Genomic DNA, 20,166 nt, shown 5'->3' on the forward strand with positions numbered 1-20,166 from the left:
TTATCTGTCTGTCTATCGATTATCTATATTATTTATTGCAGTTACAGCATAAAAATCCGCAGGGGCCAACCTGCGGTAAAAAAACGCGGGAAAAACGCATGCGTTTTTCCCGCGCTTTTGGTGCGGTTTTTTATTGTAGGTGCGGTAATCTTCAACTCCCAGAAGTTTCTCAAGAAATTTTCTTGAGAAAAATCACTTTTCTAGTGCGCACATAGCCTTAGGGTATGTGCCCACATTGCAGATTTTCTGTACACAAAACTGCATGTTGTGGCAGGAAAAATGCAGTAGACAAAATTTTTTTTTTTTTTTAATCTCGTTTTGTTTTTTTATTAAAGGGTTCAAGGGTTTCAAGGCGATTATGGGGGGTCCTGCACTGTATCCTCACAATTGGCGGCGGGTCTCCAGCTGATGTTATCCAATTACTGTCATGGCAACCCTGGGTCATCACCATGACCACCTTGGGTTACTGAGCTACGGATCGCCTCACATGCCATGCCGGATGCATTGTCTGTGAGGTGAAGCCAGGTCTGTGAGTGCACCACTGACAGATCTAATCTATTGCTCAGATCGAGCACTGCAATGGATATCAGACACAGGAAAAAATGCAGAAAGAAAGAATTGACATTCTGCAGATTTTTTTTCTGCACCAAAATCTGCAAGGAAAAAATCTGCAACATGTGCACAGCAATTCAAGATTCTGATAGACTTTACTGTGATGCATTTTCCCTTGCAGCATTGATTAAAATCAGCAAGGAAAACGACGCATGAAAAAAAATAGTGCTTCAAGCACAGAGGATTAGTGTCTTTTCACACCAAGAAGACTTGGCAAACACTGTAGACTTTTAGAGAAAAAACAAATCTGGAATTTTAGAAAGATGGAAAAAAATTACAGAACCATACCAACATTTTGTTTTTTTATTATTTCCCTGGAGTGGTGCTTAAACGTTAAGTCCCCTGCCCCTGGTCTATACTCACCTGTCGCCACCGCACCCGTAGGTCTAATGTGATCTGTGACCTGTCAGCCGTTCCAGTGTTTCATGGAGCGAGTGGAGGTCAAAACTCTATGAGAGCCTCGTTCTGGCCTCCTTCTGGCTCTCATAGAGTTGTACTGAGACCTTGTGACGTAACTTCTGACTTCCGGACAATCCGATGTTACGGGCAAAAAATGGTGCTGCGGTACAAAGCTCAAAAACGAAGCTGCTGGAAGGTGAGCATATGATAGGGGGGAGGGTGCTTACATTTAAAGCGCCACTCCAGCGGTGAATATAATATATAATGTATGTTTCGGATTATAAGACGCACTTTCCTCCCAAAAATTTGGGAGGAAAATGAGGGGTGCGTTTTAAAATCCAAATATAGCTTACCAGGGGGGCTGTCTGTGCAGCAACCGGGTGTGTTCGGGCGGCCGGGTGGCTGTGGCTGCGTGTCTGCAGCCGGGTGCCTGTCAGTGCCGGCTGCCTCTCTGACCTGGAGACCGGTTGGCTCTCTGTGCGGGTTGGCGGATGGCCTACTGGCTGCCACTCTGTGCGTGCGGGTGGCTGTGTGGACTGCGGTGGCTCTGCGGCAGGTGTCCCAGTGTGTCCGTGGTCCCAGTTTCAAATGATGGCACAGGGAGTTAGCGCGTGCGCAGATGGAGCTCTTGGATGAGAGCTCCATCTGCACATGCGCCGCTCCAGGCGCCATCATTTGAACCAGGACCACAGACAGACTGGGACATTCTCCGCACCGGCCTGCTATACCACTCGCCTGCCGCCACTGCTGCCACTACTTACCCGCCGCCGTTGCTGCCACTACTGACGTGCCACTGACCTGCCGCCACTGACCTGCCGCCACTGCCACCATGGACCCGCCACGGCTGCCAGCTCAACCTCTGCCTCCTGTTACCCTGCTTCACTACCACTGCTGCCCCCTCCGGTAAGACATCACCGGAGTATAAGACGGACCCCATTTTTATTTTACTTACCTTTTTTTATCTCTAAGTTTGGGGTGCGTCTTATAAAACGAAAAATACGGTGTACTTCCCATCAAAATGCCTGGAGCCTGATGCTTCTGCCAACATAGCTAAATGTGGACTATTTCACTGTGTGTGTGTGTGTGTGTGTGTGTGTGTGTGTGTGTGTGTGTGTGTGTGTGTGTGTGTGTGTGTATATATATATATATATATATATATATATATATATATATATATATATATATATATATATATATATATATATATATATATACGTACGTACGTACGTACGTACGTACGTACGTACGTATATATATATATATATATATATATATATATATATAAAATATATTTATTTATTATTTTTTTTATGTAGATTGCAGGTACCTGCTTAGGGAATTAAATAATTTTCTCATCCTTGTAAACATGTACTTCTTCTTACCATATGTGCTGGATACCCACTGAATTAACACTGAATGTTTACCCAATTAATAATGTGCGTTATGAGATATTTCTAGTGACACCTTCAAGTCTCAGAAATTCTGCAGGTTAAAAAAAATTGTTTTTGAGATTTTGCTAATTGTTACTTTTGCCTTCCTCTGCCAGCACAAGTTACCTCTGGTCTGTGTGGTTTGTGGTAGTGCTGTTTTCTGCAGCAATCACATGCAAAGCAAAGTCTTATGTTAGTGTTTTATTTTTTTTCTAAACAATATCTTAATGCTTCTGCATATACATTTTTTTTTTGCACTAGCCTCTCCTGTAAAGATGCATGGAATACAGCCAGGAGCTGTATAGATGAGATAACCCTTTAAAGAGACTCGGCAGGTTTTTTCAACCCAATCTGAGAGCAGCATAATAAAGAAACAGAGATCCTGATTCCAGCAGTATGTCTCTGGGCTGCTTCCTGCAGTGATGATCACTAGAGGACTAGTAAATCTGCTGCCATGTTGTCCTCCATAGTCGGGCGGCCAGATCCCCACCACTGATTGTTAGCTTCCTGCCTATGCAAAATATACACAGAAAACTGTCAATCAGTGGTGTGGGTGGGGTTATACAGAGCTCAACATTCAGAGAACTGGTAGATCTGTGGCAGAGGAAGTGGTGATTTTACCAAAACTGCAGCAAGCAGCCCAGTAAGTGATACATCACATGAGGCAGGATCTCTTCCCCTACATCATGCTGCTCTCATGTGTGTTAGTAAGAACATGGTGATAGATTTTCTTTGAGATGAATACAGGCCCTTTAAAGATAAATGGTTGGACTATATTTAACGTAACAACAAGGTGATGATATCAGAAGGGCAAGTTACACCTGTGCAGATATGATACTGGTTTACTCCATCTTTGAATCAACCCAGCTTTGAAAGGGTACTTTCACACTTGCGTTCAGCGGAGTCCGTCACTATGGAGAATAGCGCAGTCCGTTAACGCACTGCGCTATTCACCATAGACTTGTATAGACGACGCACTGTAACGCAAGTGTCAGTGTTGCATCCGCTGGACGACGCAGCGTAGTTATTTTGACGCTGCGTCGGGCGGAAGGAACGCTGCATGTATTGTTTTTTTGAGCGACGGAAACCTTTATTTTTCACTGCGCATGCTCTTTTCTTTTTTTTTTTTTTATTTTAAAATCACAGAAACTTTATTTTGTTTCTCGGTGGCCGAACGTTCAGCTGAGCGCCCGGCCGCTGGCATGTCATAGCGCTCAACTGAGTGCCCGGCCGCCGGCATGTGATAACGCTCAGCTGAGCGCCCGGCCGCCGGCATGTGATAAGGCTTAGCTGAGCGCCCGGCCGCCGGCATGTCATAGCGCTGAGCTGAGCGCCCTGCTGTCGGCATGTGATAACGCTCAGCTGAGCGCCCGGCCGCCGGCATGTGATAAGGCTCAGCTGAGCGCCCGGCCGCCGGCATGTGAGAAGGCTCAGCTGAGCGCCCGGCCGCCGGCATGTGATAGCGCTCAGCTGAGCGCCCGGCCTCCGGCATGTGATAGCGCTCAGCTGAGTGCCCGGCCGCCGGCATGTGAGAGCGCTCAGCTGATCACCCGGCCGCCGACATGTGAGAGCGCTCAGCTGATCGCCCGGCCGCCGACATGTGATAGCGCTCAGCTGAGCGCCCAGCCGTCGGCATGGGATAGCGCTCAGCTGAGTGCCTGGCCGCCGGCATGTGATAGCGCTCAGCTGAGCGCCTGGCCGCCGGCATGTGATAGCGCTCAGCTGAGCGCCCGGCCGCCGGCATGTGATAGCGCTCAGCTGAGCGCCCGGCCGCCGGCATTTTATAAGGCTCAGCTGAGCGCCCGGTCGCCGGCATGTGATAGCGCTCAGCTGAGCGCCCGGCCACTGGCATGTGATAGCGCTCAGCTGAGCGCCTGGCCGCCGGCATGTGATAGCGCTCAGCTGAGCGCCCGGCCACTGGCATGTGATAGCGCTCAGCTGAGCGCCCGGCCACTGGCATGTGAGCGCTCAGCTGAGCGCCCGGCCGCCGGCTATTGAGAGCGATCAGCTGAGCGCCCGGCCACCGGTAAAACTGTAAAGAAGGAAAAAAAAAAAGCTTTACATTGTTTTGTACGATCCGTAGCATCCGATGCATCCGTCACACAACGCAATGCTACGGAAGCCGTCCAACGCAAGTGTGAAAGTAGCTAAATAGACATTATTTGGAGGCAATAACTTATTTTCCCCTATACCTTTTATAAACCCACACCACCGAATTGACGATCTTATCGTCATGAGACTGAATTTCATTGCCTTGAAGTCTGCCCCTGTGAGAATAGTCAAGGGGGAAATGCTGATATCTACATTAATTGGTCTTTGCTACACCCTTGTGTTATAATATTAGTTTTTAGCATGCAAATATATGAAAATAATATGTGATGTATTACACAGAAACAATCCAAACATGTCTGTACTCTGCCATGGATGCAATGTCAAAGGCCGTTCTTTTCATTCATGTTTGCTTCTATTACACCATTTTTTTCCCTCACATTGAATAGTGAAATCCATCTGTGATTTTTTTTTTAATTATAATAAAAAATGGTCTGTAAATACATCTGCAGATTTCCCATAGAGAAGGCAGAGAGTTTATTACCATCTCTACCCTCCTGGTCGCTGCATACACGGTGCTGAACAGGGGCTGTGGATACAGTTTAGGAAGAAGTGGGATCGCTTCCTCCTAGTGATCATGTCAGGTTCCATGTTACAGGGAAATCCATAATAAAAAATATGCCTTTTAGGCTGCTTTCACACATCCGGTTTTTGCCGTGCGGCACAATCTGGGAAAGAACGGAGACGGCATGCGTTGCTGCCGGATCCGGTCTTTCCACCATAGACTTGTAATAGCGCCGGATTGTGCCGCATGGCCTTGCGTTGCATCCGGTGTTTGCCGTATCCGGCGTAAATAGCTGATCCAGCGGCCGGGTGGAACGCTGCTTGTCTCCTTCGAATAACCGTATTGCGCCGGATCCGGTGCCGTGCGACGTGAGTTACAATGAAAGCCTATGGGCGCTGAATCCGTCATCATCCGGCATATGACGGAATCCAACGACGGATCCGGTTTTTGGAACTGCGCATGCTCAGTAGCACAACGGATCCGTCAAAAAACAGCTGGAACACATGGAAAAAACTGATGCAACGGATCTGTTTTTTCGACGGATCCGTTGCATCAGTTTTTTTGCCGGAATGTGCCGGATGGCAAAAAAACGGATGTGTGAAAGCAGCCTTAGTATCCTTGAGGGTCTTTTATAACTTTATGGGGTACACAATGTGTGATATATATATATATATATATATATATATATATATATATATATATATATATATATATATAAAAAAGCAGGATTGAAAAAAGAAAGCTATTGCTAGACTGAACCTCTGTTTCTAGCTTCTCCCTTGACACAAAATATCGTATATTAGATATTAAGTGTATTTATTGGTACTTTGTGGTCCAAAAAGAAATCAGAAAAATGTGAAAAACAGTAGTTTTTTTTCAATACTGAGAGAAAGCTAGTATAGCATAAACATTTCTTCTTTTTTAATTGAAAAGTGGAAAACTAAAACTCCTGTATTGTATATGTGAGTGGGCTTGGTTTGGTGCTCCTGTATGCTAATATATATTCTGATACTTTATTGTACACCTTGGGCTGTCGGCGAGGGTCATGTGCTGCTCTTTCATGGAATCACTCGCCCTCCCCCCCCTCCTCAAATTTTGGTTTCTCTCCATTATATGGGTTTTTCAAAGTGAAGTTTTATTTCTGTAAAGGGAATCTGTCAGCAGGTTTTTGTTATGTACGCTGAGGCAGCATGCTGCAAGGGTTAGCACAAAAAGTTCAGGCATGCCTGTTTTGTCACAGTCCAATCTTTTGGTTTCTTGTTGCTATGTTTGTTTAATGAGGACCAACCACCAGGATTTTCCTATATAAATTAAAGCCAGTGCTATACTTATTGATTCTACACATAGCTTTAGTTGTGAGATCGGATGTATACTTTCTGAAATACAGGCAAGTAAAGTTTGTGAAATGCACTGTTAATTGATTGATAGCAGCTACAGAATATCTAATAGGTGGGTCGGGTTTTGCTAGTTATTCCCGCCTCTATCTGCCTGCCTGTCCTTCCTCCCCCTGTCTGTTATTACAGGGGGAGGAAGGAAGGATAGGCAGGCAGACAGGGGCAGGAATAACTAGCAAAACCCGACCCACCTATTAGATATTCTATAGCTGCTATCAATCAAATAACAGGGCATTTCACCAACTTTACTTGCCTGTATTTCAGAAGGTATACATCCGATCTCACAACTAAAGGTATGTTTAGAATTTGCATGAGAGCATCAGTATAGCACTGGCTGTAGTTTATATACTGCTCAAAAAAATAAAGGGAACACTTAAATAAGGATTTTGTATTTTTGTGTTCCCTTTGTTCTTTTTGAGCAGTATATATGAAAATCCTGGTGGTTGATCTTAAGCAGCAGCACCCTTATCATTGCACGACTAGAAACTCACATGCAGAGTAGTCCAAAACGCCCCCCCCCCCCCCCGATTGATACCTCTATAGAGAGCCTGGTGTTGTGGGACAGCTCACTCAGCACTGCTACATGACTAAACCTAAGTGTCAGAACGGCTGCAGTCAGTAATCTAAGTGATACACCATTGGATTCAGGATCTCCTTGCCTACATCATGGTGCTCTGATGAATATTTTATTTCCTGCTGCTTTTCGGGTGCAAGTCCTTCTATAGAGATTAACGCTCTACTATTCCACGCCTGTTTCTCTTTATCCTATTAAAACGATAAATTGTGAGCATGTTGTCTGAGCTACAGACAATTCCTATTACTGTTCCAGCGTTTAGCTACCAGTCCTTATACTGCACTAATGTAGTTTAACATGACAATTTCTGCAGAAAAGTAATGAGTGTCTGAACCACTTATACTGCAGATGGCAGCTGTACTGATAGGCTCCCTGTAAAGTGAACTCCGTGGTCTAATGATGTGGAAAAAGTCACCCAGGAACATCTAGCAAATCTCTAAAAGCTCAGAGGAATTGCTGCAAGGTGAATCACACATCCTGTTGGAGTTTCACTCAACAGTTCTCTAATGAAAGTACAAAATGCAGAAGATGGGTTTTATTCATTGTGAAAAGCCTATTTTACAATGGGGTGGAATTTTAAATAGGATATCTAATTACATCCGATCTGTGCTGCGCTTTTACCAAAAGGGCTGAATAGGAGAGAGCGTTATTACCGACAGGTTTTCAGTCCATCGAACACGACGGCTGTGAAGTTCTACTTCAGCCGTGTGACACATCGATCTGCAGGCCATAGTTCGGAAATAAAGTGAGGCAATCGGGACGCTGCTTTTGTAGCTGATTGTGGGTGCAGGCAGAATATTCAGTAAGGTCACGCTCCACAGATGGAAACACAATGCCTAATGTCTCCTGTGAGGGTGCCAGCCTTGTGCTACAGTCGTCAATTACTCTGAATTCCATCACTTTAAAGGGAACCTGTCACCAGTTTTTTTTGCCCTATAAGCTGCGGCCACCACTACCGGGCTCTTATATACAGCATTCTAACATGCTGTATATAAGAGCCCAGGCCGCTGTGTAGAACATAAACACTTTATAATACTCACCTAAACCGGTTGCTGCAGTGGATGTGGCTCAGATGGACGTCTTCGTCCTCCGGTGCCGGCGCCGCCTCTTTCGGCCATCTTTGTCGCCGCCTCTGTCATCCTTCTGAAGCCGCAGTGCATGACGCGTCCGACGTCATACACACTCGCCGGCATTCAGGTCCTGAGCAGGGCGGATCAAAGTATTATAGTGCGCATGCACAGGAGCGGCGAGTGTGTATGACGTAGACGCGTCCTGCACCGCGGCTTCAGAAGTAAGACGAAGATGGCCAAAAGAGGCGGCGCCGGCACCGGAGGACAGACGCCCATCTGAGCCACATCCAGCACGGCGACCAGTTTAGGTAACTATTATAAAGTGTTTTTTACCTTCTACACAGCGGCCTGGGCTCCTATATACAGCATGTTAGAATGCTGTATATAAGAGCCCACTGGTGGTGGCCGCAGCTTATAGGCCGAAAAACTGGTGACAGGTTCCCTTTAAAGATGTCTCAGTAAAAAGGTTTTTTTACCTAATAGATATGTACATAAGTGTGTTAACCAATTCAAGCCTGGACCATTTAGCCATGTCCCTAACTGGGCACATTTTATCATTTTTTTTCGTACATGCGGTTTACAGAGCTGTAAACAAATAATCCTTTTAGACACTCAAGTAATTTTGGCGTCTTGTTTTCCTTATACATCAGGCTTCATTGTCATGTCAAATTGTCAGTGTCATAATTCTATTTTTTTTATTTTTTTTGCAGACTGGAAAAATAAAGGAAATTAATGTCTGCTTTTCCTTTTTTTATTTTTTTTTATGACCATAAGGGTCCTCTAAATTACATTGAAAAATGCAATCCCCATTCTATAACAAGTAGTTTTATGCATAGGACATGTTTTGTTTGTGTTTTTGTAACAGAAATTTGGATTCTAAGTGGCATTCTATTCTATTATTTATCGTTCATTTATTTTACGCATTTTGATTTCTCCCTCATAACAGACCTTTAGGGGCATTTAAATATTGAAATATTTTTTATTTTCATCCTATTCCCCCTGTAACTGGGGCTGGTGTATTAGGCCCAGTTACAGCGGAAATGCCGCCTCCTGGCCTTATATTAGAGATGTCCGGGCCTCCTAAAACCCAGCAGCTCCTCCTTCCTCTCTATACACCGTAATCACATGACCGTTATGAATGGAGCAGTTCACGCCATCAGCTTTTTTTTATTACTGCCAACACAGCGCTTCTTTGGCGCTGTGTATACAGCGATCGAGTGGGCACAGATTATCATAACCATCTCTGCTTTCTTTATGGGGACTCCGGCTGCCTCCAATAGCTAGATCTTCCCTCCTGCAGCTACAAGATCACTTGTAACTGTGTGATTGTGCAATGACATTTTAGAATAGGAGAAGGGAACGCTCGGACAGCATCGCTCTATACAGTGTGAGCCAGCAAAGCTGAAGAGCGGTACCGTTCGACGGAAGACGAATGGAATGATACTAAAAACTATGGAGGACAGCAATCTAACCATACACTGACTGTACATTATATAGGACCCTGATTCCATTAATGTCACAGTGCCACAGGTCGCTGTTCGGCCCCAGCCTAAATATGACAATTCGGCTTTATATTTTTGCATTCTTACCAAGTGTTTCCCAACAAAGAGTAGTTCAGCATCCTAAATATCCTTACAAATAGCAATCCATCATGCCAACTACTTAAAGCTTCTGCCAGTAACAGTCTGTGCTTCTGCCAATGTCTTTAAAGCAGATGACTATTAGAAACTCCTTACTCATAAATCTAAATTCAGCGGCCTTCAGCACCGCGCTTCATTGGAGCCTATTCAGCGGCTTTATCCGTCTTTTTTTCTTATATTTTTGCATTGGAGAAAACAGTAGGTTTTGTGTTTTTGCAGCGGGTTGTTTTTTTTTTTTTGGCAATGATTTTGTGGACGTTTTGGGGGGAGGGGGAATCGGCATTTGTTAATACAACCTGTCAATAAAACGTGTATTGATTTCACTTCCCAATGTGGACATGAGGTGCTGGATAATTCCTCTAATCCAGTTTAAAGGAGGTTTATAGGTTGGAGAAAGACCTAGGTCCATCTAGTTCAATTTTCCTCCACCAATTATACATTTTGTCACTAAATCACTTATAACTGACTATATTATGTGTACTGACTGAGGAAATTGTCCAGCCCTTTTTTAAAAGTGTGCTTTACGCGCTGCGACATCACTAGCGATTGATAGCGATGTGGAGCACGATAGTACCCGCCCCCGTCGTACGTGCGACATTTCGTGATCGCTGCCGTAGCGAACATTATCGTCACACGCACATACCTGTGCAGCGACATCGCTGTGACCACCAAACAATCCCTCTTTCAAGGGGGAGGTGTGTTCGGCGTCACAGCGACGTTACCGCGACATCACTAAGCGGCCGTCCAATAGAAGCAGAGATAAGTGGGACGTAACATCCCGCCCACCTCCTTCCTTCCGCATTGCCGGTGGACGCAGGTAAGGAGATGTTCGTCGTTCCTGCGGTGTCACACATAGCGATGTGTGCTGCCGCAGGAGCGACAAACAACATCGTACCTGCAGCAGCAACGACATTAAGGAACGGAGCGACGTGTCAACGATCACCGTTTTTGGACGATTTTGCGATCGTTGATCGTCGCTCCTTGGTGTCACATGCTGCGATGTCGCTACCGGCGCCGGATATGCGTCACTAACGACGTGACCCCGACGATATATCGGTAGCGATGTCGCAGCGTGTAAAGCACCCTTTAGTGTCTGTGTACCTCTTCCACAGTCTGACTGATCTCACTGTAAAGAACCCTTTCCTATTAACCCTTCACCCCTACGCGATTTTCCGTTTTCATTTTTTGCTCACCTTCTTCGGAGAGCCGTAACTTTTTTTATTTTTCCATCAATCTTGCCATATAAAGGCTTATTTTTTGCGAGATGAGTTGTAATTTTGAACAAAATCATTAGTTTTACCATATAGTGTACTGGAAAATGGGGGGAAAAAAATCCAAATGCTGTGAGATTGCAAAAAAAAAAAAGTACAATTGCACAATTGTTTTTGGCATATTTTATTCAGTGTTCACTAAAAGGTAAAACTAACGTGTCAGTGTCATGCCTCGCGTCGGTTCGAGTTCGTAGATAACAAACATGTATAATTTTTACCTTTATCTAAGTGGTGAACAAAAATCTTAAATTTCGTAAAACAAAAACCCTGCGCTTTTGGCACCATTTTCCAAGACCCGTAGCGTTTTCGCTTTTCGGGGTCTAGGGCTCAGTGACAGCTTAATTTTTGCTCCTTGAGCCAACGTTTTTAATTATTCCATTTTTGTGCGGATGCTACGTTTTGATTGCCTGGTATTGCATTTTAAAAAATGTTGCAACAACTAAAAAATGTAATATTGGTGTTTGGAAATTTGTCCTCACCACGCCGTGTACAAATCAGATTAATTGATTTTATATTTTGATAGGTCAGGCATTTCTGAACTCAGAGATTACAAATACAGTGGAACCTTGGATTACGGGAATAATTTGTTCCGGGAGTGTGCTCTTAAACCAAGTTACTCTTATATCAAAGCGAATTTTCCCACAATTCGTTCCACAACCCAAAAATATTTACTGTATTTATACAAAATTATTACAGTAATACAAAATAATGTACTGTATTCATATACAATTATTACAGTACACTAATACAAAATACTGTACAGTAAAATCATATAAAGCAAATTAAACTGCACGTTAGCTTACAATATCATTGTTGGTGTGCAGGAGGTACAGTACAAGCAATGTGCTGCACTGGTTATCAATAAGAAAGTACAATACTGTGTCCACAAATGCAAATTAATAGACATGCTATATAGTATACTGTACAATGGTATACTGTATACAGTACATATGTTCAGAAGGGTACCGTCAGAGCGGCTCACAGCTTGGTGAAAGGACAGAACCGGAAGTGTGCACGGTGAGTATTCGCTCTTATTGCAAAGCATTGCTCTGAAACTAAGTTACAAATTTGTAAAAAAGCTTTGCTTGTCTTGCAAAACGCTCTCTAACCAAGTTACTCTTAATCCAAGTTTCCATTGTATGTATATTTTTTTTTAATTGTTTTATTTTTATTTTTTTCATATTTTTAAAGACATTATTTTTTTACATTTTTTATTCAGGGGACTTTATGGATCAGCAGTCTGATCACTTGTGCATTTCTGTTGATTAGAGCTGCACAGCTCAGATCAGCAAAAATGCACTGTTCCTTTAAGAGCCGCCGCTCTGTCTGCTCTTCCAGGAAGTACGTCATGATAGCGACAGGAGTTCTCACATGACCCGTCGCTACCATGGCAACCATCGGCTCCCCGTGAACGCTTTACAGGGCATCCGATGGCGGTGGGGAAAGGCGCGATCCCTGCCGCAGTCAGAATATTGCACTGTCACATTTTGACATCACAATCTATGTGGCAAGCATGCGCCTGTTGCCCCACATGTCTGCTGTTCAAATCAGCAGACATGTGCAGAGATAACCGCCGAACAGTTCCGTCCTTGGTCGTAAAGGGGTTAAGAGAAAATTTTGGGGGAATGTTTATTACTTAGTAGCAAAGCCCCACCGATGTCAGTTTCACCAATGTCCCGGCTGCTCTGCTCCGTCCTCAAAGCAGAAAAGTGTCTTCTCAATTGGTACATATGGGAGCGGTGCATAAAGGGTCTGCTCACATTAAAGCAGGTCCCTTCTCTTCTGCAACCAATACATAGATGGAGGAAGGCGGCTGGCTTAGCTATTGAGTTGATCTGTCAGCCAGCCCCCTTCACACAAAGCACCATTGATGCGCTGACCTAGAGAACACCTTCCTATGTAGAGCACTGGTCTGAAAGTAAAGAAGCCGGATCCCATAGATATTGGTGGATCTTTCCAGTGCAGTAATGAGGTATAACCTCTGTTGTTGCGTAATTTTGTGTTTGTTGCCCCCTTCCCTGATGGTTATTTGGGTTTTATTAGGAATGGAGAAAGTTGAGTGAAGACTGCTCTGTAAGAAAAGTAGTTTTCTCTTTCGAAACCACTTTTTACACCCAATTGATAAAAATACAAATCTAAAAAAAATGGAACCATTTCCCGATCGTCTGCCATAGGTGTGAATGGCTCTGTGAGTGCAAGGGCTACATTTCATTTCAATTCCGATCTTCTTTTTATTTTTCAGGGAGGAAAAGACAGAAGATTTAGACCAGAAAGATAAACCACCAAAACTCAGGAAAGTTAAAAAGGATAAAAAGAATGATGACGACAAACCTGAAGAAGGACATCCATCAGCGGAGGAGCCCGGCGAAGAGGGAAAAGCAGAGGTACCAGAAAGTACCGAAGCTGCACCCGTGGTGCCTGCTGAAGCCTCTGCCTCCCCAAAGCAACGGCGCTCTGTTATTAGAGATAGGGGGCCCATGTATGAAGACCCCACTCTTCCCGAGGGCTGGACAAGAAAACTGAAACAAAGAAAGTCCGGGCGATCTGCCGGAAAATATGACGTCTATTTAATAAAGTAAGTAGTCCAAAATGACCAGGAATATGAATGTCTATAGCATGTTAGTGCGCTGAAATTATATGGTAAAGGGGTATTAAATTTCAGGTTTAGAGAGCTGATCATAAATACCATTAGAGTATGTGCACATGTAGTCTTTTTGGAGTTGTGACTGAGGTTAATCGCCATCGCTCAAGTTTTTCCGAGGATTTTGAGAATCTGGCACCAGACCCCCTCAAACAGCTCTGTGTACCCTTAGGTAGTCTAAGTTAAGGCGTTATCCTATAAGCAATATTAATTATGTCCATAGGATTAATGGTAAATTTATGATCGCTCTGGGTCTGGCTGCAGGGACTCCAGTTACACGAACTTGGGCCCAATGTCACCTGTGTGGTGTGAATGGAGTGGTAGAAAGCATGGCCGTCTATAGACAGAATGAAGCAGTGGTCCTCCATGCTCACTACCTCTGCTTTCATACAGGACTTTGGGGCACTAGTGCTCTGGATCTTTGTGTTTTTTAGCATCCAGACCCTCAGCAATCATAAATATATCACCTACTTTGTGATACTGACAACCACTTTATAAGAAGAGGGTCCTCATCTAATAACCAGAGGAGAGAGGGGAGGGGAGGCGGCAGAGTTCTGAAGAAGCCACCATGGATTTGTATACAGTGGAACCTTGGTTAACAAGAACCATCCGTTCTGGAAGTGTGCTTGTTAACCAAGTTACTCGTTCAGCAAAGCAAGATTTCCCATAGGAAATCATTGGAATGCAGACCATTCGTTACACAACCTGTTAAATGTCCCATCCTGGTCCCCTATTGTGTCATTCCACACACGTTCAATCACGCACAAACACGCAGAAACACACACACACATATTATGCTCACCTTACCTTCCGTTCCATCGCCGGCCTCCTGGTTCTTGAAGTTCGCCGGTACAGGATGTGTATCGGGTAACCATCGTGACCGATGTCGGACCTTCCACTCCCAGAGCGCTGACGTCAAAGGCAGGAGCCGCTTGCCTCTGATTGGTCAGCGCACTGCCTTTGAGTAGTGGCTGACAGGGGAAGTTCCTCCCTCGTCGCGATGGTTACCGGATACACATCCTGTAGCGGCGAACTACAAGAACCATGAGGCCGGCGATGAAACGGAAGGTAAGGTGAGCATAATATCATCACCGGCCTCATGGTTCTTGTAGTTCGCCGCTACAGGATGTGTATCCGGTAACCATCGTGACGAGGGAGGAACGTCCCCTGTCAGCCGCTACTCAAAGGCAGTGCGCTGACCAATCAGAGGCAAGCGGGTCCTGCCTTTGACGTCAGCGCGCTGGGAGTGGAAGGTCCGGCATCGGTCGCGATGGTTACCCGATACACATCCTGTACGAGCAAACTACAAGTTCCAGGAGGCCGGCGAGGGAACGGAAGGTAAGGTGAGCATAATATGTGTGTGTGCATGTTTGTTTGTGTGTGTTTCTGTGTGTTTGTGTGGACTGCAAGAGTGGGTCAGAGCGCGGTGGATGTACGGATCCGGAAGTGTGTGCGGTGAGGATTTTGCTCGTACAGCAAAGCTTTCTCGTAAACCAACTTACAAATTTACAGCAAGCTTTGCTCGTTAAGCGAAATACTCGCTAACTGGGTTACTCGTTAAGCGAGGTTCCACTGTCTATGGACACCTTCTTTATTTCACCGCTCCTGGGTGGGCATTGTAAGGTTCCCCCTCACATTGCAGTTGACTGCTAGGGGCCCCAGCACTGAGAAACTGTAAATAAAGTCCCCCAGCGATAACCTGATGATAGATTCCAAAGAGAACAACTCCTTTACCCCTGGGTGATTTTTCATTTTTATTTCTCTTTCAATATAGCCATATGAGGGCTTGTTTCTTTACAGGGCGAGTTGTACTTTTAAATGACTCCTTGCATTTTAACATATAGTGTACTGGAAAACGGGGAAAAAATTCCAAGTGTATTAACCTCATAACGACGGCCGTACGACTTAAAGCGGCGGCAAAACAGGGTACTTATTCTGTTCCGCCGCTTTAAAGCGGCGGCCCGAAAAAACCCTGTAGCGCCCCCCAGCGACCGAAAATCTCGGGGGTTTCAGCTACCGGGGGTAGCTGAGACCCCCCAGATTATGAATCGGGGTGTTTTTTTTGGACCCCGATCATGTGATCGGCGGTATACACCGTATACCGACGAACACATGAAAAAAAAAGAAATGGCCGGTAAAACTGATTTCTTTTTCATCTGACATGATCAAACATGTCAGATGAGAAAGAAATCTAACCCCCTAGTGCCCCCAAAGCCCCCGGTACCGGAGAGTCCCCCCACCCCCACCCCTACCCCCACCGGACATCCAAAATGGCGCCGAAGCGCACAGAAAACTGCCGCCGGCGCCGGCTCTGCAGTCATTTCCCTCCGATCTGAAATGATCAAACATTTCAGATCGGAGGGAAATGTCCTCCCCCTGACCCCTCCTCCGGTCCACCGGAGCCCTCTGGTCACCGGAGCCCCCTCCGGTTCTCCAGAGCCACCACCCCCCTCCCCCCTCCGGAGCGTGGAAGATGGCGGCACACAGCGCGCGGCCGCCTTCATTCTGCTCTTTCTGCCGCATGTGACACGTCACATGCGGCAGAAAGGTGTCCCCAGGTCCCACTAGGTCACCCCCCGTCACCCCCCGTCCCCCCCCCCCCCAAGCCCCCGGTTATACGTTACCTGTCTGCCGCTCCGGGCCCGCGATCGCCGCCTCCTTCTTCAATGCTGGCGGCGCATGCGCAGACAGCGGCTGTCAGCTGGATCCCTGCAAGCAGGGATCCTGCTGACGTCGCTGATGCACAGGCTCCACTGTGGACCGGGGGAGGGTGAGTGCAGTGATCTGCAGCCACACTCCTCACATGGAGAGGCTGCTGTTCCAGAAAATGGGGGGTACGTTCTGTGAGCGTGCCCCTCATATTCTGGAATGAGGTTACTGCAGGTCACTCTGCCCTAGGTTGGACCGGGGCAGTGTGAGTGCAGTATTCTCAGATTACTGCACCCACACTGCTCATGGAGAGCTTGCTCTTCCAGAAAATGGGGGATACGTTCCCTGAACGTGCCCCCCATATTCTAGAAGATCCAGAGTCGGCGCGGGACCTCCAAAATGGATTACAGCGACCGGAATTTCTTTATTTTCAATAAATTGGTAAAAGAGGAATGTTTCGGGGAGTGTTTTTTCAAATAAATTTTTTTTTTGTCTTTTTTTTTTCTATTACTGACTGGGTTAGTGATGTCGGGTATCTGTTCAGATGCCGTGACATCACTAACCCCAGGGCTTGATGCCAGGTGACATTACAGCTGGTATCAACCCCATATATTACCCCGTCTGCCACCGCACCAGGGCGCGGGATGAGCTGGGGCGAAGCGCCAGGATTGGCGCATCTAATGGATGCGCCACTTCTGGGGCGGCTGCGGCCTGCTATTTTTAGGCTGGGAAGAGTCCAATAACCATGGCTCTTCCCACCCTGAGAATACCAGACCCCAGCTGTCCGCTTCACCTTGGCTGGTGATCTAATTTGGGGGGGACCCCACGTTTTTGTTTTTTTTTAAAAAACGCCTGGGGAGCCCTCCAAATTGATCACCAGCCAAGGTGAAGCTGTCAGCTGTGGTTTGCAGGCTACAGCTGTCTGCTTTACCCTAGCTGGCTATCAAAAATAGGGGGGACCCCACGTCGTTTATTTTAATTATTAATTTTTTGGGGGGCTAAATACAAGGCTAGGCACCCTTTAGTGCCACATGAAAGGCACTAAAGGGCGCCAGCTTAGAATATGCAGGGGAATGGGACGTTATATTTGTTTGACATCTATCCATTCATCCATTGTAGCATTTTACGCTGTGTGCCCACAATCAGGGTTTGCAGCGTTTTGGGCGCAGAGTGTTTTCCCTGTGTCCATAATGCTGCGTTGTGCAGTAGAAGCACAGTGGAAGGATTTTTAGAAATCCCATGCCCAATGTGCTTCTTTTCTCCGCAGCATAAACCGACCTGTGGCGCAGCTTCCCGAGCCTCAGCATGTCAATTTATGCTGCGGAGATGAGTGTTCTCTGCAGGTAGCATAGAGCTCCACAGCGGCCTGAACCCAAATCGTGGGCTTGGGCAGCTGCGTTCTCCCGTGGACAACACTCACATCTCTGCAGGAGGCTGACACTGTGTACTAGATGCCGTGTCGCTGGATCATGGCCACAGAGCCTAACAGTGAGACATTTGTTGCTACAGCAACATTTTTGTGAAGTACCTGTGGATTCAAAATGCTTACTATACTCCTGAATAAAATCCAGTTTCCAAAATGGGGTCACTTGTGGGGGTTTTCTGATGTATAGGTACCCAAGGGGCCCTGCTAATGTGACATGGTGCGCGCAATTTATTTCAACTTTTCCAGAATTCAAATGGTGCTCCCTCCATTCCAAGCCCTCCCATTTATCCAAACAGAGGTTTTTGGCCACATGTGGGGTATCCCTGTGCTCATAAGACATTGGATAACAACCTGTGGGGTCCACGGTTTGTTGTTGTCTCTTGAAAAAGTGAGAAATTTGATGCTAAAGCAACAGTTTTGTGAAAAAAATGAAAATTTTCAATATGGCAACCTAAGCTTATCAAATTCTGTGAAGTACTCGTGGATTCAAACTGCTCACTATACACCTTGATAAAAGCCTTGAGGTGTCTTGTTTCCAGAATGAAGTCACTTGTGGGGGACCGCCACTGTTTAGGCACCTCAGGGGCTCTCCAAATGCAACCTGGCGTCCGCTATTGATTCCAGCCAATTTTGCAGTCAAATGGCACTCCTTCCCTTCCGAGCCCTGCCATGCGCCCAAACAGTTGATTTCCACCACATATAAGGTATCGCCAAACTCAGGAGAAATTGCACAATAAAAGTTATGCTGAATTTTTTCCTTTTACTCTTGTAAAAAAAAAAGCTACCTGGTTGAAATAACAATTTTGTGGTAAAATTTTATTTTTTTTTTTCATGGCTCAACGTTATAAAATTCTGTGAAGCACCTGAGGGTTCAGGGTACTCACCAAACATCTAGATAAATTCCTTGAGGGGCCTAGTTTCCAAAATGGGGCCACTTGTGCGGGGTTTCTGCTGTTTAGGTACCTTAGGGGACCTCCAAATGTGACATGGTGCCCGCAATCTTTTTCAGCCAAATTTCCTTTCTAAAATTCAAATATTGCTCCTTTCGTTCCAAGCCCTCCCATTTGTCCAAACAAAGGTTTCAGACCACATGTGAGGTATCACCGCGCTCATAAAAAAGTGGTTAACAAACCTTGAGGTCAAATTTTTGGAATTACCTCTTGAAAAAGTGAGAAAATTGATGCTAAAGCAACATTTTTGAGAAAATTATTAAAATTTTCAATATGACAACGTAACGTTAACAAAATCTGTGAAGTACCTGTGGATCTAAAATGCTCACTATACCCCTAGATAGAAGCCTTGAGGGGTTTAGTTTCCAAAATGGTGTCACTTGTGAGGGGTTTCTTCTGTTTAGGTACCTTAGCGGACCTGTAAATGCAACATGGTGCCCGCAATCTATTTCAGCCAAATTTGCTTTCCAAAATTCAAATATTGCTCCTTCTGTTCCGAGCCCTCCCATTTGTCCAAACAGAGGTTTCTGACCACATGTGGGGTATCGGCGCGCTCATAAGAAAGTGGGGAACAAGTTTTGGGGTCCATTTTGTTGTGTTATTTCTTCTAAAAGTGAATAAATTTGGGTTAGAGCAACATTTTTAGGTAAAATTTAATTTTTGCTTTTTTTCATTCCACATTGCTTTTGTTCATGTGAAGCACCTGAAGGGTTAATAAACTTCTTGAATGTGGTTTTGAGTACTTTGGGGGGTGCAGTTTTTAGAATGGTGTCACTTTTGGGTATTTTCTGTCATCTAGGCCTATTGAAGTCACTTCAAATGTGATGTGGTCCCTAAAAAACTGGTTTTGTAAATTTTGATGTAAAAATGAGAAATTGCTGATAAACTTTGAACCCCTCTAACTTCCTAACAAAAAAAAAATTTGTTTCCAAAATTGTGCTGATGTAAAGTAGACATGTGGGAAATGTTATTTATTAACTATTTTGTGTCACAGAAATCTCTGGTTTAACGGTATAAAAATTCAAAAGTTGAAAATTGCTAAATTTTCAAAATTTTTGCCAATATTCAATTTTTTTCATAAATAAACACAAAAAATATTGTCCTAAATTTGGTACTAACATGAAGTCCAATATGTGACGAAAAAACAATCTCAGAATCACCGGGATCCGTTGAAGCGTTCCAGAGTTATAACCTCATGAAGTGACACTGGTCAGAATTGCAAAATTTGGTCTGGTCATTAAGGTGAAAATTAGCTCCGTCACTAAGGGGTTAAAGTTGCAAAAAAAAGTGCAATTCCACAATTGTTTTTGTTTTGTTTTATTTACCATGTTCACTATATGGTAAAACTGACCTGGCAATGTGATTCTCCAGGTCAGTACGAGGACGTAAATATCAAACGTGTATAGTTTTTGTTTTTATTTGTTTAGGTTATGAAAAAAAATTAGAACTTTTTTTTTTTTGCCTGTGTCTCCATTTTCTGAGACTCGTAACCTTTT

The 20,166-nt window shown here is 44.9% G+C and overlaps 1 protein-coding gene across 1 annotated transcript in view; it reads left to right on the plus strand.

The window, feature by feature from the left end:
- MECP2 (methyl-CpG binding protein 2) overlaps positions 1-20,166 on the plus strand; it is a 101,479-nt gene that overhangs the window by 70,591 nt on the left and 10,722 nt on the right. The window contains exon 2 of the mRNA XM_075324192.1: positions 13,247-13,579. Within this exon, the coding sequence (XP_075180307.1) occupies positions 13,247-13,579 (333 nt within the window). The remainder of the gene's footprint in view (positions 1-13,246; positions 13,580-20,166) is intronic.

This window comes from Anomaloglossus baeobatrachus, chromosome 9 (genome assembly GCF_048569485.1).
Source record: "Anomaloglossus baeobatrachus isolate aAnoBae1 chromosome 9, aAnoBae1.hap1, whole genome shotgun sequence".
Lineage (NCBI taxonomy): Eukaryota > Metazoa > Chordata > Amphibia > Anura > Aromobatidae > Anomaloglossus > Anomaloglossus baeobatrachus.